The sequence below is a fragment of the Triturus cristatus genome, chromosome 1_1 (genome assembly GCF_964204655.1).
Source record: "Triturus cristatus chromosome 1_1, aTriCri1.1, whole genome shotgun sequence".
In the NCBI taxonomy this organism is placed as follows: domain Eukaryota; kingdom Metazoa; phylum Chordata; class Amphibia; order Caudata; family Salamandridae; genus Triturus; species Triturus cristatus.
The window spans coordinates 479,116,729-479,143,740 of record NC_140579.1 but is presented as its reverse complement, the minus strand read 5'-3'; the positions used below and the strand labels follow the sequence as shown (position 1 = coordinate 479,143,740).

The window sequence follows — 27,012 nt, the reverse complement described above, 5'->3', positions numbered from 1 at the left end:
GGTGATGCTGAGTTGACAAATTTGAGGATGTGGACATTGGAATGACTTGGTTCAGGGACAAGTTGTACCATCTGGAGTATGTTGATGAGGTTGAACATGGTGTCTGTGTTGTTTACTATGATTGAGTTTAAATTCTCCAAAGAAGATATTGTTGGTGTGAGGGATGGATGAGGTGGTGAGAAGATCATAGAATTTGTTTATGAATTTTATGTTCTTTCGAGAAAACATGTAAATGAGGTGTTGAAAGGTTGAAGATTGGGTTGCAGTGAGTGGCAGAGGCATGTCAGAAGCTCCACAGACTTGATTGTCACTTCTTCGCCTAAGATGCAAGGTCAGGCATGATTCGTGAAAAAAGCGAGGCTACAAAACTTTCTTATGTGTTTGGTCTGAATGCTGACTGATATGCCCAATGGGTAAAGGAATGTCTAGGATATGCGAGGTTGGGGGTGAGACAGGTTTCTTTGATTTCTTTGAAAGTGCATCGTGATTATTGCTTATGAATACAAATGTGCTGTCTGGCATGTGGATTACAGCACAGCATGCTTTAATGAGCATGAGTTGAGGCGTGTTTGGTAGTTTATAGATGTCTGGTAGTTAGTTGGATGTGTATGAAGCTGGAACTGTGTGATGAGAGGGTGTTGAGTGTCTGTGTTATCATGGTCTGTGTAATCTAAGGTGTTGTGCAAGACACATGATCTAGCATTACTTTGGAGGTGCTTGTTTTGTCGAGATGAGATCAGTGGTTCTGGCCCCCTGTCCTACTAGGATACCTTGCTAAGGACAGCTTGGGGAGTGTTCTGAACTAAAGTTTCACTCTGTCCAATTTGTAGGAAGCCGGCCACAGGATGTAGGTTTACTGAGAGTTGCGCATCTGAACCTAAACAGAGGGCTGTCACTTCTTTTCAGTCCATTATAATATCTAAATTGGAAAGAAATGGGTCATGGGATGCAAGGTTGCTGGTTGTCTTAAGCTTGAGAGCCAGCTATGGTTTCTTTTATAGTAATTCGCATTACCTAGTTGGAAAGAAGCGTGTCGCATGATTAGTGTTGTTGAGAATTGTGGTTTATATTCTGCGATTGGGCTTGGGCTTCTATAAGTAGTACTTCAAGGTGACTGACTGGCGGGAAGTGATCACTTGATGTTGGGTTTCTTGGACTTAAAGTTTTGTAGCTTGGGTTTAGAACTTCTTTAGTAGTCCTTGCAGTATCTGATATTTGGGAAGTGGTTAGCGTCATACAGGGTTTCTTGGTGTTGTGGTTCTAAGTCTGAAGACAGTCTATGGCTTTTTTATTAGTCCATCACATTGACTGACTGGCAGTAAGGGAGTCACTTCATCTGTGGTTGCTGAGTGTTGTGGTCCTTAGCAGCTCTAAAAATTAATGCACCCCCTAGGGTGATTAATTATGCCTTGACTTGGAATTTCAATATGCATGGCAACTCCAAGCTGGCATTTGGAAAAATGGACACCATTAATCGGGGATTAAGCCAGTTTTAACAACCTCTTCATTAAGGTCTCAAGTAGTCCCATACCAGGTTGACGTAGCCAATCCAGTCCGGATCCTGCTCTGTATCATGAGATGCATATGTGACTAATCCAAGAATCCATCACATAGTTCTTAATATGTTTGCAAGTGATGCTTAGTTCCTCAGTGCACGCATATGAGACGGGCACAATCCTAGGGCTATGAGATAGGCAAAGGGCTAAGTGCAGGTTGGGCTTGGCACAACACTGTTGGGCTTCTGCTTTGAGAATGGAAAAGTTTCCAGCTGGATGGTACTTCTGGTACTGAAAGCCAGGAATTAACTTAATATAACTCGCAAATTTTTAGCCATATAGGGATTACTACAATAGGCCTCAGAGCCCAGCTGTTGTGACCACCTTTGTTTTCTGAATGGACTCTTTCACCACTTCTAATTTCACTTTTTGTACTACATTAATAACAGAGTCAGCTTGGGCCAGTGTCTTCTGTGTGAGAAATAGGCTTGCCAACTCAACTTTCCTAATTTCATCCATGCAACCAAGTAAACATACACAAAACATATATGGGGCCCCCTTAGGAAATACTTAACCAGTAGCATGAAGTACATGTCAAGGCTCCAAGACCTATCGCCAATACAGGCTCCTTTGCAACATGATGTAATGGTGCCTGCATTACGGGCAGGATTGTTTTGGTGAAGCAAGGGACACCTCCCTTTACAAAAACAGTCCTTAGGGACATATTCCTCTTTCTATGTGCGCTGCAGAATGCACCACACATGAATAGAGAAAGTAACAAGGAGCAATAAAGATATTTCTCCTCTTTACGTCTCTTTCAGGTAAATACACCAATTTGGTGCAAACCCAGGTTTACAAGTCCTTAAAAAACTAGGTTTTCGGCAAAATACATGGGTGGATTCATGGGAACGTCCAAGTGCCACTCATGTTCTATTCTGCTCACCAGTTTTATTAAGCGCATGGCTACCCGACAACAGGCTTCCCAGCGCTATCAGTGCTGACTGGAGTGAGGGTAATTACAGGTGATTAGGGGAACAGATACGTTTTCAGTTCCTTTCTAAAAACTCATGAGTCGTCATCCACTGTAACGCCCAACTGACACACAGTAATGAAAGGCAGGGTTATGCCTTGGTATTCAGCTCCCCAACCTTTGATGGGGCCAGCCGGGGACAAAACGTTGGGCACCAGCACTTATTATATTACAAATTAAGCACAGCATTCGGTGACAGAGGTGTGAGCAGCTTTTCTTCAGGACATTTGCCAAGCTGCCACATGTGCATCTCCTACATATTTTTGCACGCTACAGTGTAGATGAGGGAGATTTAAAAGCTTTGAATTTGGAACCAGGGGTTTGGCTGCTGATAGTTCAGCTTAGCTGTTTTGTTGCCCTTATTTAGTTCACACATTAACAGTCAGTCTGGTTATTTTCAGCGCCAGGAGGCTCCGTCTGGAGTGACAGTTGCGCTATATAAACCTACCTTTCATTCATTCATTCATTCATTCAACCAGGGGTTTGGCTGCTGATAGTTCAGCTTAGCTGTTTTGTTGTAGTGTGTTGATTAAATATATATGGCAAGTTCAGGAGTGATATTTTCTTTGGGAACAAATTGTGATATACTGGTTTGGGACATCCCCATTAACAGATATTGTATTTAATCAAAACAGCAATTTCATAATACAGTCAAACTAACTTACACAAAATCCTGTTAAACAAAATGATTTCAGCACATCCACTTGATTGATATAAAGAATATGTATGTTAAGTCCAGCTGGATTGTACAAACTAATTATCTTGATTTGTTACGCCAGGCAAATAAAATGTTTACCATTTCCCAAACTCCTAAAAATGCGTATGCCCCACATAATTAGAATAAAATGCACGTGTGGCTGGTCAAGTGGCATTTCTACAATCGAAAGCTAAAGATTTTGAAATGAAAATGTTTAAAATTAGTCTATCATCTACATTACAGTTTGCACAGAAAAGGAAATCGCCACTCTACATCACTCCATTGTACGCCACTCTAAGACACACTAATCTACAACACTCTAGGTCGCTCCACGCCACTCCGTTCTACGACACTCCACTCTACCACATGTCAATCTACTGCACTCTATGCCACTCCACTTTATGCCACTTTAGGCCATCCTACCCCACTCTATGGCACTCCACTCTATGGCACTCCACTCTATGGGACTCCACTCTATGGGACTCCACTCTATGGGACTCCACTCTATGGGACTCCACTCTATGGCTCTCCACTCTATGGCTCTCCACTCTATGGCTCTCCACTCTATGGCTCTCCACTCTATGGCTCTCCACTCTATGGCTCTCCACTCTATGGCTCTCCACTCCATGCCTCTACTGGTCTACTCGACTCTACGACACTCTGCTCTGCACTATGCCACTTCAATCTACCCCACTCTACGACACTCCACTCTATTCCACTCCACTCTACTCTACACCACTCTATGGCACTCTAATCCACACCACTCTATGCCACCCCACTCTTAGACACTCTAGGCCACTCTATACCACTCCGCTCTACACAGACAGGCTTCCTAGTGGAGCTACCCAAGGATTTTCCATGAAAGCATTCAATAGGGATCTATACGATTGGCTGATGTAAATGAGATAACCAATCATCACTTTTATTAAAGTTTGTTTTTCTGAGAGGACTGATAGGAAAACCCAGAGATGGGGACTGAGCAGGTGCAGTGGCGCTGGGGTTTAGATGTTTGTGGAGCCCTCTGCAGTATGCTTCCAGCACAGGAATGCAACTAACATTAGTGCTGCAGGTAGAGTCAATCCAGGGATAATAATGTAAGGAGCCCAGTACAACATACTCCTATGGCCCAGATGGCTGAGGATCACAGTGCAAACTGCTCCCAGGTTAGAGCACAGGGGCACAGCTATTATTAGTGCAGCAGGTACAGTGGCACCAGACTAAAGGAGAAGAAGAGATCACTGCAGCCAAATTCTAGCCAGGCATAGAGCACAAGCACAGCAGTTCAGTGGTATCAGGCATAGGCTGGGTTAAGAGCCAACAGCAGCCTGCTCCCAGTAGTAAGGACTGGGGTGCTGCTATCATTGCATTGTATTGTACTATAGCACTTACACAGCGCTTCATACTCCTACGTGGGGTGCCAAAGCACATTTTTGGATGGGTAGCATGATACACCATCAGTGAGTGCGTGGCTCACAAAGTGTTGCATTTATCACCCTATGTGGGAAATGTTTTATCATGCGTGAGTTACCAGAGAGGTGCTTTTATTTTGTTTTGGAGAGCAGGGCCTATGGATGGAGCACGAGCTGTGTGAGAAATAGGCACACAAATTATAATGTTGTTAGGAATACGACATATCTATTGTAAGCAACATGGTTCTAGCCTAATCAGAGGCGCAGTGGCGTTCTGCGTTCATGTACTCCAAAACGGGGAACAATCAGAGAAGGCCTAGAATTCTAATTGGCAGCATGCACTGGGCAAAGATCCTGCCAAATGAGAAAAATGCGAGGGGTATGTGAAATTTGCTTTTGTGTAATTACATGGAATTTTAGGAAAATCATGAGCAATAACGCATATTGATGCAAAATGCAAATCCATCATTTAATACTATATTTGAGCATGAAATGTGTCCTCGTGTCAATTTTGATGTGAGGACACATTTCGAGGTAAAAAATATCACAAAAAACCACACGTGGAGTAGGCAACAGCAGCTTTCGTTCTGGCCAAATGCTTTCTCCCCATGTGTTTGCAGTAACGTTTTGCTGTCAACAGCACATATTTACGCAACGTAAGGAAATAGCATCATTTCAGGACTTTCGCTTAACAAGAAATTTCCAAAATTACACAAATTACTATGGTGTGATTTCAGTTTTGCCCAGGCCTAAAAATTATGCCAGGTGGGCAAGAATAGAAGTTAGTGATATGAGCAGTAGTCATGCAACTTTTTTATTATAGGCAGAGATACTACCTACTAAGATACTACCTACTAATGTCATTGACCTTGGAGCAGAACACCACGCGATATGAAAGATTTTTAATTTAAAGAAATGCTGCTCATATGGTGTTCTTGTAAAAGGTATATTATATGGAAAAAAGACCATTAAAAAAACACACACAAACATTGGCACATTGTCAACATATGTCGTAAATGAATGTTAAAATCGGGACTATCTTTGCTCTGCTTGAGAAAAAAAATTATCACATCAAATTGCAATATGCATTTATTTTTCGGGAGGATTTGCAGATGTGGGGCCCAACCTCATCACATAAGGCAATGAATGTTACTTGGTTATTTCTTTTTCCACAATAAAGTATGCTTTGCTTTTAAAATTGTGTTATGCACTAATGTTAGTGGACTCCGGTTTGGGATGTTACTGCTGTCGGTAGAAATGTACAGCCACTGGGGTCAGAAGTCAAAGCTGCTCGGCTGGAGCTGGCAGTGTCAAGGTCTAGGCTCTTTGTCATTCACAGCTGCGCGGGGCAGCGCTCCTTCGCACCTCTTCCTGGGCCTCAAGAATGACAAAGGAAGCTCTCACCTTGCACATCGAAAGGAGGGGGAGGGGTTGCCACAGAGGATGGAGCAGGGATCGGACGGATAGAGCTGTACTCTTTGACAGTGTAATGTTAAAGGGTTTGCAGTGACGGCCCTGGGAGCTTCTAGTCTTAGGCCAGGGAGAAGGTGCATTTAAGCACATGAAAGACTGACCTGGAAATTGTTTTTAAACATAGTCTGCAAGTCAATTTGTGGAAGAAACGGAGAATAATTAAAATAGTGACAACAAAAGACAAGCTACATTAAATCTGTTAATATTAAAAAAACAAACTGTACTCATGCATTACTGCGAAAGATTATCTGCAACATGCACACCTGGAACTGTCTAGAATGTGCATGCACTTGTACCCTGTTGTGAATTTTATGTGCAAAATGTCTGACCTTGCTTTAAAGACGTTCCATTAAGTGCTATGATTTTACAGCACTGGATCGTCACAAGCTTTTTCTTAAAACCGAAGTTGTGTGCAAGAACGCTGTGCTCATTAAGAGCAGACTATGAAATCATGGCTTTATTCTTTAGATTAAAGAATTAGTAGTGCATAACTTTTCTGATTGCAAATGCAGGACTACAAGCCTCCGAATGCAAACAACCCTTGGCACCTTTCAGGACATGGGCTATGTGTGACCATATCGAAGTCACACATTCTTGTAATATTTAAGACCCAGTAGGGAACCTTTTAGTTCTTGCGGAAATGTCACAAGTAGAGAATTATTTTGGACATCACACTCAAAAGCACTAAAAAAGTTGACAAACACACTATGCAACGGAAAAACATTCTTATACTGCGCCTTCCGGCCTGGTCACCCCCACACTCCTGTGCCTGCTCCCGCAGCCCCAGCCACCCGAGGGCCGCCGAGCCCACACCAGCCTCCCGCAGCCCCAGCCACCTGAGGGCCGCCAAGCCCGCACCAGCTTTCCCGCCGCCCCAGCCCGTGGCCCCGCCCCCCCGCCAGCCGATTGGCTCGCGCTCCCGCCTCCCCGCAGACCCTCCCGACCGGCTCCCTTCTTATGACGTCCCCAGAGCGACCGCGCGCAGCGGGAGCACCGATTGAGCGCCGAAGGTGCGCCAAAGGTAAGCCCGTCTACGCCCGTCCGCGCCTGGACCGCGCCCAGCGCCAGGACTCCTGGCCCCCGCAGACCCCAGCCCACCCGCCGGACGTACGACGCCGCCACCCTCAACGCACTCAACGCCGGCCGAAGCCCAGGATACTACCGAGCCACCCCGAGACCCACCCACGGACCCTTCTGCTGCAACTCCTGCAAGTTCACCTGCAACCGGACCTGCACTACTCCAGCACCAACCAAGACCAAGACGAGCAACAGCAGCAGCCACCTGAAATGCATCCTGCTCAACACCCGCTCCGTCCACAGACACTCCGTCGAGCTCTGGAACCTGCTCGACACCACAGCCCCAGACGTCGCCTTCCTCACGGAAACCTGGATGAACGCCTCCTCAACGCCTGACATTGCCATCGCCATCCCAGACGGCTACAAGATCATCCGAAGGGACCGCATCAACCACACCGGAGGAGGCATCGCCATCATCCACAGGAACACCATCCGCATCACGACCAACACCGACGACACCATCGCACCCGCCGAGCACCTGCACTTCCAGGTCCACATCAACCCCAAGACCACCCTCAGAGGCACCCTCATCTACAGACCCCCAGGACCACGCACACAATTCAGCGAAGACATCGCCGACTTCATCAGCCCGCACGCCCTCCCCTCCGCTGACTACATCCTCCTCGGGGACCTCAACTTCCACCTGGAGAACAACAACGACCGCAACACCACCACCCTGCTGGACAACCTCGCCAACCTCGGACTCAGCAGCTGGTCACCACCCCCACCCACTACGCCGGACACACACTCGACCCCGTCTTCTCATCCAGCAAGGACATCGCCTTCAGCCACGCCACCGGACTCCACTGGACGGACCACAGCTGCGTCCACTTCAGCTTCAGAAGGACCACGATCCACCACCACCAGCAACAGGTTGCACGCAGAAGCTGGAACAAGATCACAGCCGACCAGCTCGCGACCGCCCTGAGCAAGAACCCACCCACCAGCGCAACGAACCCCAGCCAAGCGGCCACCAACCTCACGAAGTGGATCAGCGACTGCGCAGACGACCTCGCCCCTCTGAAGACCCCGACTAGCAGACCCGGTAGCAAGAAAGCCCCATGGTTCACCGACGAACTCAAGAGCTCCAAGAAGAACTGCCGAGCACTCGAGAGAACCTGGCGCAGAGACCCAACACCGGACAACATGACTGCCCTCAAGCTCGCCACCCGAAGACACCACCAACTCATCCACGCCACCAAGAAAACCGCATTCAAGGAACGACTGGACAACAACGCACACAACAGCAAGGAACTCTTCAACATCGTCAAAGAGCTCTCCAACCCCAACGCCGGTAACAACGACATCACCCCTTCACAAGACCTCTGCAACTCCCTCGCCTCCTACTTCCACAACAAGATCGCGGACATACACAACAGCTTCAGCACTCAACCGACGCACGCCACGACCGAACCACCGCCCCCCACCACCACCCTCCGCGCCTGGACCCCGATCAGCACCGAAGACACCGTCCGCACGATGAACTCCATCCACTCCGGATCTCCTACCGACCCCTGCCCTCACCACGTCTTCAACAAGGCCGACGCTGTCATCGCACCCCACCTGCGGGACATCATCAACACCTCCTTCGACACCGCTACCTTCCCGGAGAGCTGGAAGCACGCCAAACTCAGCGCTGTACTAAAGAAGCCATCAGCCGGCCCCACCGACCTCAAGAACTACCGCCCCATCTCGCTGCTCCCGTTTCCTGCAAAAGTCATCGAGAAGACCGTCAACAAGCAGCTGGCCGCCTTCTTCGAGACGAACGGATCCCTCGACCTCTCGCAGTCTGGCTTCCGGGCCAACCACAGCACCGAGACCGGCCTGATCGCAGCCACCGATGACATCCGAGCTCTGCTTGACAACGGAGAAACAGCGGCCCTCATCTTTCTAGACCTCTCCGCGGCCTTCGACACTGTCTGCCACCGTACACTAGTGCAGCGACTCAGCAACGTCGGAATCCAGGAGAGGGCACTGGAGTGGATCATCTCCTTCCTCGCCGGAAGGACACAGAGAGTCCGCCTCCCCCCGTTCAGATCTGAAGCCACCGAAGTCATCTGCGGCGTTCCTCAAGGCTCCTCGCTCAGTCCAACCCTCTTCAACGTGTACATGAGCCCCCTCGCAGACATCGCACGCCAGCACAACCTCAACATCATCTCCTACGCCGACGACACCCAGCTGATTCTCTCCCTCACCAACGACCCCGCCACCACCAGAGCCAACCTCCACGAAGGGATGAAAGAGGTAGCCGAATGGATGAAGAACAGCCACCTGAAACTGAACTCGAACAAGACGGAAGTCCTCATTCTGGGATCCTCACCCTCCGCCTGGGACGACTCCTGGTGGCCCCCCGCCCTAGGCAGCGCACCCAAACCAACAGACCACGCACGCAACCTGGGCTTCATCCTGGACTCCACCCTCTCCATGACCAGACAAGTCAATGCCGTCTCCTCGTCGTGCTTCAACATCCCGCGCATGCTACGAAAGATCTTCCGGTGGATCCCCACCGAGACCAGGAAGACGGTCACCCAGGCCCTCGTCACCAGCCGTCTGGACTACGGCAACTCCCTCTACGCCGGAACCACCGCCAAACTCCAGAAAAGACTTCAGCGGATCCAGAACGCCTCAGCACGACTCATCCTGGACATCCCCCGTCGCAGCCACATCTCCGGACACCTGAGAGACCTGCACTGGCTCCCGGTCACCAAGAGAATCACCTTCCGTCTCCTCACCCACGCACACAAAGCCCTACACAACCAAGGCCCAGGATACCTCAACAGCCGCCTCAACTTCTACGCTCCCAAACGCCAGCTTCGATCGACCGGCCACGCCCTCACCACCGTCCCCCGCATCCGAAGAGCCACCACAGGGGGACGGTCCTTCTCCTTCCTCGCCGCCAGGACGTGGAACTCCCTCCCGACCCACCTCCGCCTGACCCAGGACCACCTCGCCTTCAGGAAGCAACTCAAGACCTGGCTGTTCGAGCAGTAGCGGACCCCCCTCCCCTTGCGCCTTGAGACCCTCTGGGTGAGTAGTGCACTACATAAATGCTTTGATTGATTGATTGATTGATTGATTGATTGATTGATTGATTGATAAAGCTCTGGATAACGATGAGTGCTATTGCCACTTCACTGTACATTGTGAACATGCTTTTCTGTTTATTAGATAATATTTCCTTCATGGCTATTCAAGTATGTAATTCATAATAGAGTATCTTGGAGAATAGTCTGGTAGGTGGACATAGCAGGACAAGCAGTCTGTGATACAAAGCATTAACCTATTGAGTCTCTTACATATAGGCACCAATAGTGCTCCCTTCCACTCTTGAAGTGTATGGAAGCCCTCCGAATAGGACATGAAAAAGTGAGACTAAGACCATAGTGCACCAAATATGAGCTTGCTTCATATTGTTTTTTAATTAGGCCATCTGGTCCTACGGCTATAGAAACATTCCATTAATCAATTATCGTAGTCACCCTCACTTTTTAATTTCTCACCTCAATTGCAATAAGAACTGAAGAGTCAAAAATGAGCACAGGAGCTATGCTGTTATGAACACCAAATAGTTTATTTATATATCCTACCCAAAAGGCTTGAGGGATCTCTTCCTTTAATAGAGTAGATCAGTCCACAAATATGTCTTTTCAGATTAATCCCTATTTTCTTTTAGTGCCCCTATAGTGTTCCAGTTCCTTATAACTGTATTTCATTTCTTGTGAATAATCATATTTTTCAGAATCAGGTTTTCTCTTTTGATACAGAGGTGAATTAGTCAATACTTTAAAGTGGCTCCCATTTCCTACACACTTTTCTGAGGTGTTTAAGGTTACTGCTAACATCTCTAGGTTATCACTGCCAATTAATCACTCAATCAAGCAGCATTTAGAAAGCGTGGCTAATCATCTGTGAGGGTGCTAAGGGACTTGCTGCTTCGGGTGGGTTCGGTTGAACAGCCAGGTCTTAAGTGCTTTATAGAATTCTAGGAGAGAGGTCGAGGTCCGGAGGTGAAGGGAGAGGTCGTTTCAGGATTTAGGGGCAAGGTAGGAGAAGGTGCACCCTTCACTGATGCTTCGGTGGATGCAGGGGTTGTGTGTTAGGGAGAGGGAGGAGGAGCGTAGGTGTCTGCAGAGTTGGTGTACATTCAGTCAGTGGGCGATGTATGCTGGTCCTTGGCTGTGTGGGGCTTTGTAGGTGTGGATCAGCATCTTGAATTGACTTCTCTTCTGTATGGAGCCAGTGGAGTTTCTTGAGGTGAGAGGTGATGTGCGTCTGTTTGGGGAGGTCGAGGATGAGTCTGGCCACTGAGTTCTGTATGATTTGCAGTCTCTTCAGGAGGTTAGTGGTGATTTCTGCATAGAGTGTGTTGCTGTAATCAAGGCGGCCGATGACTAGGGCCTAAGTGACGGTTCATCATGTATTGACAGGGAGCCATTTGAAGATTTTCTGAAGCATGAAAAGAGTGAGGAAGCAGGCTGATGAAACTGCATTGATCTGGCTTTTCATGGTGAGTTTGCTGTCCAGGGTGATGCCGAGGTTGCAAGCATGGTCTGTCGGAGTGGGTGAGGGTCCTAATTTGGGGGGTCATGAGGAGTCGTTCCATGGGCAGGTGCTGTTGCTGAAGATCAGCACTTCTGTTTAGTCTGTGCTGAATTTCAGGTAGTTGTTTTTCATCCAGTCGGTGGCACTCATCATACACCTGCGGAAGTTGGCCCTCGTGGCGGTGAGGCCTTCTGAGAGTGAGAAGATGAGCTGGGTGTCGGCTGAATAGGATATTATGTTTAGTTCATTAGCTCTGATGATGTTGGCCAAAGGGGTCATGTAAGTGTTGAGCTGTGTGGGGATGAGAAACAAGCCTCAAGAGATGCCACAGATGATGTTATTGGGTTCCAAAGTGAAAGGAGGCAGGCAGATTCTCTAGATTTTTCCAGTGAGGAAGGAGGCAATCCATTTGAGGGCATCTCCTTGGATTCTGATGGGATGATGGCTTTTGATTAGGGTGTGGTGGAATATAGTGTTGAATGCTGCAGAGAGGTCGAGGAAGATCAGGGCCATCATTTCTCCCTGGTCAAGGAGAGTTTTGAAGTCATTGGAGGCAGCAATCAGGGCGGTTTCGGTGCTGTGGTTGGTGCGGTATCCAGATTGGGAGGTGTCCCGAAGATTGTTGTTCTCCAGGTGTTCTGCAAGTTTGCAGTTGATGGCTTTTTTCGTGGGCTCTGGTGGGAAGATGGGATGGTAGTTCTTGAGTTCAGTGAGGTCAATGGATGGATTCTTGAGAAGGGGTTTGACTTCTGCATGCTTCCATTATTCGGGGAAGGTGGCCAAGGTGATGGATGCATTGAAAATGGCAGTAAGCTTGCTGCTGATTTACTTGCTCCTAAGATTGAAGATGTGGTGGGTCAGGGGTTCGTGGAAGCTGTGGTGTTCTCTGTGGTAAGCTGGTCCCAGGAGGTGAGTAGGTGGTCAGGGCTCTCATTTGTAGGAGCGAGGTGGCAGAGGAGGTCAGAGGGGGCGGGTTGGAGTCCGAAGTTTTTGTAAATGGTGGAGATACTGTCATGGAAGAAGTTTGCAGGGTGTTGCAAAGTTCCTGGCAATTGGTGATGATGATGATTTCGGTGGCTGATTGATGATTTTGAAGAGTTCTTTGCTGTGGTTTGGGCTGGCTTTGCTGCAGTCCTCCAGGGCGTTCTTTTTTGGCTCCTTCAGGTGCTGGTGGTAGTGGTTGAGGGCTTACTGGAAGGTGGTTCTGTCTGTGGGCTCAAAAAATTCAAAGTGGGCTAAAAAAAATGTCATCAAAAGTACTTCTGCATGGTTTCCATCACTTCGAGAAGCAATTGCTGAAGGCTTCAAGCTTCATACTGTTCAGATTGTGTTGGAAAGAGTTGGCCTTGGCAATAGAGTTTTTACATTAGCTATTTAATTGAATTGCAGCATGTATTTTATAGTGGTGAGCCCTAGAAAGTGCTGGTTATCAAGGTGATGGAGCTGCAATTTTAGGGAGTGCAATAGTTCCAGACTAAGGCCACCTTCATGAGTCATTGTAGACAGATACCAAGTGAGCCTATTTCTTCAATGGTGTTGTGACTCTGTATGGAAGATTTAGTAACACTTTGTGCTGCTGCAAAATTGCACAAAGAGTTGATAAAGTATTTACTTTCCAGTGCAAACCTTTATTGTGCTGGAGAGTAACTATTAAAGTAACACAAACAGTGCTTTGAGTTGCTTTGAACGACTACCCCCAGGGGCTAGCCTGTGGGTGGCACATGGTCTTCAACACTGCTAAGATACCTAGGTAAAACAACAAATATGTAAGCCCAACCTTAGAGCGCATGTCTGTAATAAGATGTGGCTCAGTCTGTGCTACATTAAAGGGATAGAGGCATACGTCACAAAGGTGCATCATCCCTGCAGATTCACCAAAAACGTTTGCTAGCAAACAGTTGAATGCAATTCCATACCAAAAACTTTAACCTGACATTCGGTAAAGGTTTGACAAGAAAGAAAACCCATCTAATACAAGAAGACGCTAAATAAAGTTAAATTCTTGCAAGTTTTCAATATCCATCCTGGAACTGTTTTCAAACTGTTCACACCAGAACATGGACTTCTATTGGAATTCTCAAGGGCATATTATCAAGCCCATTATCACCACTTTAGCTGCAGTTTTCTGGCGCTAAACCGGCGATGATTTTTAACGCCGTCCTTGATAATATGCCCCTTAGTCGCTTAGTTGTTGGGTGAAAGAGGGGGGGCCCAGCCATGCCTCTTCCTGGCGCTGATGGGCGCAGACAGGCCAGCCCTTGGCCCGGGCTCACTTGCGCGCGTCCCCCACCGTGGGAGCCCGAGTATGCCATTATGCGCCTCCGGCGTATGGGGGATGGTGCGGGCGCCTCCTGGCACTAAGGATGATGGGGGATGTAGTCCCCGGCTGCCCCGTGCAATAAAGTGCTTGGTGCTGGTTTTGGAACAGTCTCATAAACTTCATTAATCCCTTGTGCTTCATACTCTGATAGGTATCCAGTACAAACGATTAGTACTACACTTTACACCTCCGAAATTCTGTGATTCTGTGGCTGCAGCGATTTCCACACAATTGTTGATTTGCTGTATTTGCCACATAATCCATCATTTACTGCATAATTTTGCAGATAGATTTTAACAAAAAAGAAATTCTAGTTCAAACTGATAAATAAGCAGACGTGTTGCTGCACAATGGAAGGCCGTTTGCAGAGGTGAAGTGGTCATCTTTCAGTAGGCTTTACTGTATTTGAGGTTAAAGTGGTAGTAATGAGGTGAAACCTTTGCTAAGGCAGTGTTAACATGGCCATAAATGACAAAATAATCAAGTAATACCATCATAAAACGTGCAGCATTATGCTACATAATATGCCTTTTCTTGCTACATAATTAAGTTAACCTGACACATAATTTGATGCCCTTATGCCACATAATTCCAGTGGCCCTGGTTACAGTATAATGTGTAGCAGTGACGTTAATAGTGTGTCATAGATAATAGAGGAAAAAACCCTTCCCCGGTTGACTGGCATTTAAAAAGAAATGCTGAATAATGACAAAGTAAGTCTTAATTGCCCAAACATTCACATGGCTCCGTACTTACTGGCCATTTGTGCCCCAGTATTTATAGGACATTTGACTTCCCAAAATGTATGTGGGGAAATTGCAGGGGTGCTGTATTTACAATAAACCTCATAATTCCTATTTTTCTAGAAAAAGAAGATACCACTCATATATGAATTATCTGGGGGCTCTTTAATTTGAGACCTACATCTCTAATTTAAATGTTTCAGAAAAGGCATGACAACTGTGTGACAAAAGCATGGCAATTGAACATTTTCTGCGTGTGTGACAGAGTTACTAATGTTTTGAACATACCTTTAGATCAGTTTGATATAAATCTAACATCTATATATTTAAGAAGTGACACAAGAAAAACTGCATGATAGATTGTCACAAACAGAATGACAACCTGTAATCCCTATTCCTGGCAATCTGTAAATACTCATGCATGACAACATTTCTAATGTTTGACCATTCTGAGTAGCATTCTACCTGTCAGCCCCTCATTAGGGTAATAACTGTTATATAAATACTCATACCATACCACACCAAATTGTGTTTTCGTACCAGCCTTCTAACTTCCTGCAGGCCTAACCACATCCTCCAACATAACCCTTTGTTTTATCGATTTTTGTCAGAATACATTTGTATTTTTAACTTTGTGGCTGTAGGTAGGAAATGTGCACATACATTGTGCATGTCCAAATGACTATTGTGCGTTTGTTAGTTGCACTTTTTACACCCATCCTTATGAAAACCATTTTTGATCCTGTGTGTATTTCTTTCGTGTAAACAGCATAGTCAGACTTGGTAGGTACAGAAAATCCATTGGCGTCTATGTAATGTGGAATTCTAAAGTAACCCTAATGATACACTGTGTAGTGGTATTCAGCATTACTGTTCATTCTAATAGTGTACAGACTGGTGCAATAGATATATGAGCTGCATTAATTTTCTCTCTTCTCATATATTCCACCTTAGCCCTTACATTCCTTTCCTTCCTCTGATCTTTGCATTTCCTTTCTCCTCTCGTCTAGTGCTGTTGATTTCCCATGTTCTCTCCCTCCTCTCTCCTCACTTCACATGCTCCAGACCTCCCACGTTCTCCTTTCTCAGATTTCCCCTTGCTTGCCCCCTTTTCCCAGCCATTTAAATTGTTTTCCTTCCATATTACCATTTCTAGTGCACACTACTGAAGATGTGAACAGCTTAAAAAATGCAGAATAGTAACTCCAAACGTTCAGTTTATGAAGGGATTTAAGAGACATGTAAAACTTTCAGTCTGCACAAGCTCACAACGGAGCTGTGGTCATTTAAGTACAAATGAAACAATGTGTACACATTCACTTTTGCTGGGCCTTTAAAAACATACATTGGGTAATGCTTGCAATTGTTTAACTGCTCATAGATTGTGGCTGTGCAGAGACAGCCTGGGTTTGCAACCCTCAGCCCTTTCGTGTTGCCTCTCTGTAGAAAGGTGTGTTAGAAGCAGGACCTTCCCCCAGTCAGGCTTAAGAGAGAACAGGTCTCTTGCTGTGTTTTTGGCCACTTTGGTATGTGTAGAGGTGCATTTGCATCTCTGATCGGGCATCCTGAAGTCCTTCCTTGAGTTTCCGAACAAAGCAGGGAGTATTTACAGACGCTGTTGAGAATTCAATAGTTTTTTTCAAAAGGGCTCGTAGATTTTAGAATCAAGCCAAACATGCACTTCTCTCTTTTAAGATCTGATGAGTTTATCATTTAATCTCCCATGCCAAAAACAGAAATAAATATGTCCTTTTGAAATGTATCTGGTGCTCATCTAAAGCGCTCCAATACCTTTAGGCCGAGTGTGCGCTATATAAAATTGCAAAAATATAAAAAATAAAATAAACCAAAATGCTGACTAATCAAAAACATCACCTTATTTTTATATGATTGTTTTTCACCCACCCTTAGGAATATCAATAAACTGTTTTCATTCGGAAAGCTTTATAAGCAGTTTTTAAATTAAGCAATTCAAATGATTTAAATGTAATTACATATTGTGGCTGTATTTAAACATATCTTCTAACAAGTTCATTAATTCTATAAAAGCATAACTTTTCTGTTAAAAATAAGCTTGGCTATGCAATGGGCATAAGCGCAATGCAACACTAGTCCCTCACTCATCTAGCCATCCTATAAAAGAACATATTCCATAGTGCATAGTGATAGGTAAAAAAAAAAAGGCAAAGCAACATAACATCTTTAGATTATTTGCTAAATACTATCAAATCAGTTTATATTATATTGTAGTGTAGTGCATCATCATTCTTTAATTGCAGATAAGGATCAAACAGCAATAGGTAAGTATTCTGGGATTCAAAACTGGCAAAAATTGTTTCTAGCAATGTTTATATAACCACAAACAATTTTCAGACACAAAAAATCTAAATTCAATAGCTTCATGTAAAATAACATTTTATTTTAATAAATAAAGAAATTGTTAATTTGCATGAAAAATATTTGGATAATCACCGGAGTATGCAGCTTTTTCTTTGAGAGTCTGTCCTTCCTGCTGCCAGAATGTGTTTCCAGTAAGCAAAGTGTGTTTAAGGCTGCAGTACCGCCTCCTGTCTACAGGGGCAGACCTGAGCAAAAATATAAACACACTTGATGAAACACAAGTCCCCACAAGACACTTTTTAAAAAAGTTGTCAAAATTGACACAGACACAGTGCAATCAAGTCCCCACAGTGTGAGTGTGTTATCACACCCAAGTCCCCACAAGGATAGACACACACACACACACACACACACACACACACACAACCACACACACACACACCCACACACACACAACCACACACACAACCACAAATACACACACACACAAGCACACACAACCACACGCACAACTACACACACACACAACCACACGCACAACCACACACACAACCACACACACACAACCACACACAACCACCCACACACAACAACACACACACACAACACTACACACAACCACCCACACAAAACCACACACAACCACACACACACATCCACACACACAACCACACACAACCACACACATACAACCACACACACAACCACACGCACAACCACACCCACACCCACACCCAACCACAACCACAACCACACACAACCACACACAGCCACACACACAGCCACACACACAAACACAACCACACACCCACACAACCACACACATAGCCACACACACAACCACACACACAACCACACACACACAACCACACACACACAACCACACACACAGCCACACAAACAACCACACACACACACACACACAACCACACACAACTACACACACAACTACACACACACACACACAACTACACACACAACCACACACACAACCAACCACACACACACAACCACACACACACACAACCACACACACACAACCACACACACACACACAACCACACACACAGCCACACACACAACCACACCTACAGCCACACACACAACCACACACACAGCCACACACATAACCACACACACACACAACCACATGCACACACAACCCCACGCACAACCACCCACACAACCGCACACACACAACCACACACACACAACCACACACACAACCACACACACATACAACCACACACACAACCACAAGCACACACACAAGCACACACAAATACACACACGCGCACACACAACCACACACACACAACCACCCACACAACAACCCACACAACCACACCCAACCATACACACACAACCACACACTCAACCACACACCCACACCCAACCACAACCACACACACAACCACACACACCCACACATACAACCACACACACAGCCACCCACACAACCACCCACACACACAACCAACCACACACACACAAAACCACCCACAACCACACACACACACACAACCACACACACACAACACTACACACAACCACACACACAAAACCACACACACAAAACCACACACACAAAACCACACACACAACCACACACACAGCCACACACACAACCACACACAACCACACACACACACAACCACACACACAACCACCCACAACCACACACACACACAACCATGCACACAACTACACACACACACCCACACACACAACCACAAGCACACACAAATACACACACACAACCACACACACACAAGCACCCACACAACCACACACAACCACAACTACACACACACACACACACAACCACACGCACAACCACACACACAACCACACACACAACCACACTCACACAACCACCCACACCCAACAACACACACAACCACACACAACACTACACACAACCACCCACACAAAACCACAAACAACCACACACACACAGCCACACACACAACCACACACACAGCCACACACACACAACCACCCACACAACCACCCACAGCCACCCACAACCACACACACAACCACACACAACCACACACACAACCACACACACATACAGCCACACACACAAGCACACACACAAATACACACACACAACCACACACACAACCACACACACACAACCACACACACAACCACACACACCCACACACACAACCACACACCCACACAACCACACACACACAACCATACACACAACCACACACACAACCACTCATCCACACACACCCGCACCCACAACCGCACACACAAACACACACACAATGACACACACAACGACACACACACAACGACACACACACAACAACCCACACACACAGCCACACACACACACACACACAACCACAACAAGCATTGACATAGCCAACAGGTCTCGCCTTTGGGACCTTAGAAGTGTTTAGCCACGCAACAGTTGATGTGGTTGCACCAAGGATATTGTGCTGCATAACTAAATACTTAGAAGGTCCCAAAAGCGAGACCTATTGGCTATGCCAATGCTTGTTCTTTTTTGTATGTTTACTTGTTGGAGGGATGTGGGGGACAGCGCCTTTCCCGCAAAATCACATAACGTTGCCACTGTAGTGTAACCTTCTGAATACCAGCGTGCCGCATTCCATCATTGCACTGTCTTAGTCTTCTGTTTTTTTGAGTGTTAATGTGTTTTACAGTATTTCTATATTTTGACAACGCAGCTGTATGGAAGTCAGTCATAATGTGCCAGTTGACCCTTCCCTTGTCCTGAATTAGAGAGAGCAGCTTAGTTGTGATCTGGGATTTTTGAGCAGCCTGGAGGATGAGACGGGTAGGAAAAGGATGCAACATTAAGCTACTGGGAATGCCAGGCTAAACAGGCATGGGTGCTCTGAATAAGGCACTTTTATTTAACCTTCCTCAGATGAAACTGAACTTATTCTACTTTGATTCCTCCGCAGGTGCACTGATGACAAAAACAGAATAATGTCAAGGCAGTAGACACCGTTGCCAGAAGAGAAGCGCCAACTTTGCAAAAACAAGGACATCGCGAGCTCCATAGAACTGACCACAGCTCGGGACACACTACCAGAGGGCCATAAGTGGGCACGACGAGGAAAAATACATTTCACTGAACAACTGTCATCCAGGCCTCATCCACCTGGGAATATGCCACCCACGGCCAATAAGGGATCAGGTGGCTGTCCTACCAGCTCCTATGGACTCATATGTCTACCACCTATATCGGAGGACCTACAGCTAATCTGGACACAGTCAGAGTTGACCAGAGAGTTGGACGACAATGAACAACTTATCCACACCTTTAGTTACTTTCCATACCCCAGTCTACCAGAGATTGCCCTTCTCTGCCTCTGCTACGGGCTGCAAATGGAGAAGGTCAAGACGTGGTTCATGGTGCAGCGAATCCGGTGTGGCATCAGCTGGTCTTCAGAGGAGATAGAAGAGACACGAGGCCGACTCCTTCGCAGCCAAGACGCGCTACACTTCAAGCCTCTGGTAGCCATGGCACGTCGGGCAGCCGGACGTGGACCACCACCAACAGAGCAAAGGGCAACAACCAGAGACACAGCCAGCTCACCAGCTGCCTTCAGCAGTTTCCTAAAAGCTGAAGTTGGTAAAGTGGAGATGGTTCATTGTCCACCCTCATCAACTGCACTGTCATCATTGGCCAACGCCCGCCCTCCCTCTTTGACTGGCTTCTCATCTTTGACCAACTCCAGGCCTCCTTCGCTGACAGGGCTATTTTCATTGGCTAACACACGTCCCCCATCTCTGACTGGGCTAGCCTCATTGGCCAACTTGTGCTCGCCATCTCTGACTGCGCTTTCATCAGAGACAAAGGCACGACCTGCATTTCTGACCGGTGTGTCCTCATTGAGCAACACACGCCCACCATCGCTATCCAACACCAGCACACCACTGTACACAAGCTCAGTGCCCTCTCTGCACAGTAGTCCACGACCACCATTATACAATGCTAGCATGCTGCCACTACAGAACTCAAGGCCACCTTCATACACTAATTCTGGGCTACCAGTGCAGTCCAGCTCTGGTCCACCTTTCTACTCAGGCCTGACTTTGCCATCGCATAACTTGCGGCATGCCCCTTACACTAATGCTAGGCTACCACTACAGCCCAGTTCTTGCCTGCTTTATTGCACCAGCACAGTTTCATCACAACACAATTCACTGTCACTTTCCTATACTAATTCCGGGCTGGGTTTGCAGTCCAGCAGTGGCTCACCGTTCTACGCCAGCACAACACCGCCATTGCAAAACAATTTGCGGCAGCCCCCCTACATTAATGCTAGGCCACCACTACCATCCAACTCAGGCCAACCTTTCTACACTAGCATGATGCCGTCTTTGCTGAACCAACATCTGCCATCTCACAGTAATGTGAGCTTGCTAACACAGACTAATTCTAGCCCACCATTGTACATCAACAACAGACCAGCATCTCAAAGTAACTCTCGACCACCATCGGTCACCAATACACGCCAGGCATTATACTGTGTTACAAAAGAGTCTGTTAATACAATGTTGTCTGGGGATATGCAGCACCCCCTTTCTAAGCGACCAAGGACTGAAGATGACTTAACACTGGACCCTCACCCTTCTCCTCATAAAGAAGCAATGGGGGAGTCTTCTGAGCCAAATCTGAGGGGTTCAGTAAGTCAGTTACAGGAGGAGGCAGGCAACTCTGCAGAGCATGGTTACCCTTTATCAGAGCAATGGCAGGACCGAACAGCCCACAGACTGGAGGACAATAGCCTGGATTATAAACCTCCTCATCAGCGATCGAGGAACCGGGAACTATCTAGTCCATTCGGCTCCCCCTCTCTGGAAGCCCAGAGTCAATCTGCTGCTAAGCTGCCCTCGGCGGCTGCTGGGAATATGTTTGATGTAGATGGCACTGAGGTGAGTGATGCAGTGGTATGTTTGCCTTCTGAAGAAGAGTTGCAGAAGAGGCTGGAGGCCTCTTCTTTGGACCTGGATGGGGCCAACCTCACAAATCCCCACAGAGCACACAGACAGGAGTACATCCAGACCAATGAGGATGGCAGCTTTTTCCCAATCATGCGGCGACAGCGCAAGACCAAAGAACAGCTAGCAATACTTAAGTCTTTTTTCTTGCAGTGCCAGTGGGCACGCCGTGAGGACTACAAGAAGCTGGAGAAAATCACTGGCCTGCCACGACCAGAGATAATTCAGTGGTTCGGGGACACCCGTTATGCTTTGAAACATGGCCAGCTGAAGTGGTTCCGTGACAATGTCCAGGGTTGCCTAAGTTGGGTAGAGCACGCACAGCAGCAACTGCAGCTGCAGGACAGTGACGATGCCAGCCCAAGCCTGCCAGCCACTCCCCCAGTCTCTGAGCCCTCTCAGAATGGCACAGGCAATGAAAGCCCTTGGAAAGGTGGGAGCTCAACACCACCTATTCCTCCTCCACCTCCCTATGGCAGACCAGAAGAGCCAATGGAGGTGCAAAAACTGTCCCCATCACCACCTCGTCTAGCCCCTACGAATGCGTCTATCACTCGGGTTGACTATAGTGTACTTGAACGATACTGGGACTTGCACCACCAGATCAAGGAGGGTGACACTCAGTGGCTCGTGGAAGAGTCTAGACTACGGGTACAGCAGGTCCAGGACTGGTTCCAAAAGAAAGCCATTGAGCCAGCCGAGCTAGAAGTGGAGATCTGCCTCGATGACGATGGATTGTTGGAGGCGGATGATGTTGGAGGGCTGGAGGGGGAGAATGAAGTTGTGGGTGAGGGGGAGGAAGATTATGAGGATGAGGAAGACGACGATGCTGACGAAGAAGATGATGATGATGTGATCATCCAGGACTAGATAGCACATTCTCCCCAAATCCTATTCCTTCTCGCAGCCCACTGTTTTTAACCGGTGGACTATTTTAAAGTGACTTGCAGACTTAATTGAAAATTAAGACAATGACTGAATTGTCACATACCAAGGAAATTCTTTTTAACAGATCCCTCAATAACTGAATAACTTTGTTTTGCAGTACTCCCACACTTAGCACACGTGGAAAAATAAGACTTACAATGGTAACACTATCTTATATTTATAAAGTGTTTACAGTGTTCCTGGTACAGCCAGGCCAGTGTCTCAAGATTCTGGTCCTCATTACTTGTCGGTGTTCACTGTGTGGAGCTATATGTCTGGCCGCAGTCAGGTACTCGAGTAAAATACATAGGTCAGAATGTAATGGAAAGTTCGGTAGCAGCTGCTCATCTTATCTGAGAAAGCATGCCCAGAAACACTCCATTTCTTATCGATTAGTGACTAACTTTATTTCTCTGCCCTACCTGTTACTCAATACTCCAGAGGAGGGATGTAACAAATCTGAACCCCCCCCCCCCCTCCCCATTGCCCGCTTCTCCTCCTCCCTCCCCCCTTTTTAACTTCCAGTGGTTGCTGACTGAATTATACATAACCAAACAGTGGCCTGGTTTCATGGTTTTTTATTTTTTTCTGCAGCCCCAAAAACATCCCGACTTCTATTTTTTATACTCAATATTTCGGTAATTTACTAGTCGGAGAAATAAAAACATCAAACACAGGACAGGTCTGTAAAGGTGTCTTTCCTGCATCATAGTATGTCATTTCAGTCGGCCTACACGAGACCCCTATATATCATTATAGTGCCTACTCGTAGAGGGTGACCTGGACAATAAAGTTGCCCTCCTCTGAACAGATTTTTTTCCCAGTATTTTTTCAAGTCTGCTGATTTAGTATAGACGTCTCACAGAAAAGTATTTTTGTAGTGTGAATTGGTTATTGATGTATATATAACCTGTATTCCTAATATTGCAAATCCCAAACATTTTTTTTAAACAAAATCATGGGAAAACCTCTTTGAACATGGACATGAGGGTATGTATGTAATCAGACTCCCTTATGGAGCTGCTCTTCAAATCAGCTATATCTTTGCATTTCTTCTGCTTTCTTTTAGGCTAGCATTTGCACACTAAGAATTTTGAAAATGTTTTCTTTTATATATTGAGAACCTTGGAAAACAACGGTGTGAGAGAGAGAAGCAGCAGTACAGTCGAATAACCATGTAATAGTAAAATAGTTTTTAAAATTTTTTTTATCAATAGGTCAAATACGATTAAACTAATGTGATTGCTTTTCTTTTAAGGCATGAGGTATTACAGAAAGCGCTTCATTGCTGTTTTACCCACAGTACTCTCACAATTACTGGAAGTAGAAAATCACGATGTATACATGAGGTCTCTCTCCATAGCATAGGGATGATGACTGAGACATGCCTTGCGTTTGCTCAAACCAAGATTAAGTAACTCAATGATTATTCTACATCAATGGAATTATACCTAGCAGTATGTGCAGACCCGGAATATTTTACATCCCGTGTATATGGCGAAGAGCCCAGCTTGATCAAATGAGAAACTACCATCAAAAAGCCTATCAAGACACACGTTTCTGAATTTTGAGCTCAGAGTTACATTACATCGCATATAGCACAGCCTGCTGCTTAACATATATATATATATATTGAGGAAAATGGCAGTCTGATAGGCTTCTATTAGAAGATTTAACAACCCACTCTGCCCCTTTAAGAGTCCATAGAATTCAATTTCTCATGATGACTTGTACTGGCAGTTGCCTTACATAGTCAGTTATCTTTTCCGGCTCGTGCATGTGGGATCCCGACACACTCTGGATGTTTTTTCTCCTATTTTCTGGAGATTTGTTTTTCATGAGTTATTCCTTTTTGTTTTGGCTTGGTGTCTTTAACTCCGAGGATGTGTGAGGTATTTTTGTTGTCTAGCATTTTTCCTGTTCTGTGTAGTAAAAAAAAAAGGCTGCTACTGATACATACCAAGTTTGTGTGTGGTTTGTTACCATTATCTCAATCCATTAAGGTATTTGAGTTTTGTATTAAAATGTCCAAAAGGACTCTTAAAGACTTGGAAGGCTACAGGCTTTGTGACAAGCTACATGATCTGAGGGCGAAGGAGAAGAAAAAGACCAATATCACCTCCATGGAGCACTCAAATTCCACTGGCATGGTGCCTGCTGCCTTCCTCGCTTACAGACTGTCACAGCGAGAGACCAAGAGAACAAAGATCTAGGAGATAGTAAAAATAAAAACATCGCCATCCTCACTTGCATCACCCCTCAGCGAAAGCATCGGGAATCAACTTGCATGCCATCAAGAACAGGTTCGCGTTTGACCTCAACATATCAACTTCAACACCAGTCTGGCTAGTCTTTGAAGTCAAAACATTCCTATCTGATGTCACCTTCATATACACCATCAATCAGTTTGACGGCACCTCATTGAAACTTAGCTCCCGAGGAGTTCTTTATGCCTAAAAAGAGGCTGAGGCTGTTGGCTTCTCTGGATCAGTATCTGTTTGTCATCGAACTGGAGGTTCCTTTGCAAACCCTGTGTAGTGAAGACTATTGACAAATTGGCAATTTGTACAAGGGAATGGCTCAAAACCTAATGAAAAAAGTACCTGTTTTATAACATTTTTTTAACTGATTTTATTGGTATCACGCATTGTTAACAAATGTCACATTGTTATGGTTTTAATTAACTAAACAATAATTTTATATTACTATTACTGTGTAGTGAAGACAGGGTTCTGCTTGCACACATTGCTATGTTATCATAAGCGTATTAGAAGTTTAAACGCCATTTTGCCACTTGGCCGCTTTTGCACGCGACACTACATGTAACTGTTATTGCAAGTTAAACTGCTTGCTTTTCTTCGCATGAGAACGGTCTGTTTTTCACATTCGTAGACTCACACCGCGACCTTAGTCTGTACACTGTGTGCAGAAGTCTTCAAGGTCAAATAACAATGTATGCTGTTGATTCAGATTGATCGGCCCACGCTCTAGACAAAAGACGCACACAGCTGCAAAATATCTGAAACTCGGGTGCCTTTAATATTGCATTGCATGCATGATTCTGGCCCTCGGAGAAAAACCTTTCCAACTACAGAGAGCGTTGCTGATCCTGTGATGTGATTCACCTCAACTGATCTTGCAGGTATGGGGTTCCCCGTTCAAGCCTAGAGACCTTCTATTATTATAAAACCTAGCTCCTAGCCAGGAGAGGGTGGTACACAAGGTGCTATACAACCTGTTTCCACTATCATTATAACATGATTTCTCCCTTTGTGTTTTATGGAATTGTAACTATGCTGATTGTTTTATCTTTAATCATTTGCCTGCTTATGTTAGCCAAAATACTGAATCTTAGAGCACGTAGTTAAAAATAAACATTTTAAACTTTTCAGTGTCTCTGATTACTCACGTTGTGGACTGGTATGAGAATAAATACGAAAGGGTGTTCTTGATTCCCACCATTCCTGAGAGTACCCTAAGTCGCTTGTTCTGGGTTGTCTAATCATTGGTAGCTTCGCTGTAGTACGGAGAACGAATGAGACACTGATGCTAGTCGGATAGGGGTTCTGGGTACTGAGGTGAGTTTTTTGGTACACCACAATTCACTGAGGTCCTGGTTTCCTGTGCATAGTTCTGTGCATGAGCAGAATCCCAGCAACATGGCGCACCTAACGTTTGGTCTTATATTGTGACACTTTAGTAGTAGTGCTTATATTTGTCCACAACACCCTCACTTCTGTTTCCAGTTGACAAACGTGACGGATTAGCCTACCTATATGGATAGATTATAGGTTCTTTCAAGCTTGATAATTAAATAGGTTTACATTTTAATTACTGCCCTTTTTGTGCTACATTTCATATAAGATTGTTTTTCTTCTGTGTGTCCTTATGGGTGATACTAATATAGCTCCGCATAGTCGCGCAGCGCTCCGGCGTCATCTGACGCAGTTCGGAGTG

At 45.9% G+C, this 27,012-nt stretch overlaps 1 protein-coding gene across 1 annotated transcript in view; it reads left to right on the top strand.

Annotated features, from left to right (window-relative positions):
* LOC146870441 (homeobox and leucine zipper protein Homez-like) overlaps positions 1 to 26,443 on the top strand; it is a 163,879-nt gene extending 137,436 nt beyond the window's left edge. Inside the window, exon 2 of the mRNA XM_085641188.1 lies at positions 20,082 to 26,443. Coding sequence (XP_085497314.1) covers positions 20,290 to 22,998 — 2,709 coding nt within the window. The 5' untranslated portion in view covers positions 20,082 to 20,289 and the 3' untranslated portion in view covers positions 22,999 to 26,443. The remainder of the gene's footprint in view (positions 1 to 20,081) is intronic.
* Positions 26,444 to 27,012: the final 569 nt, after the last annotated feature.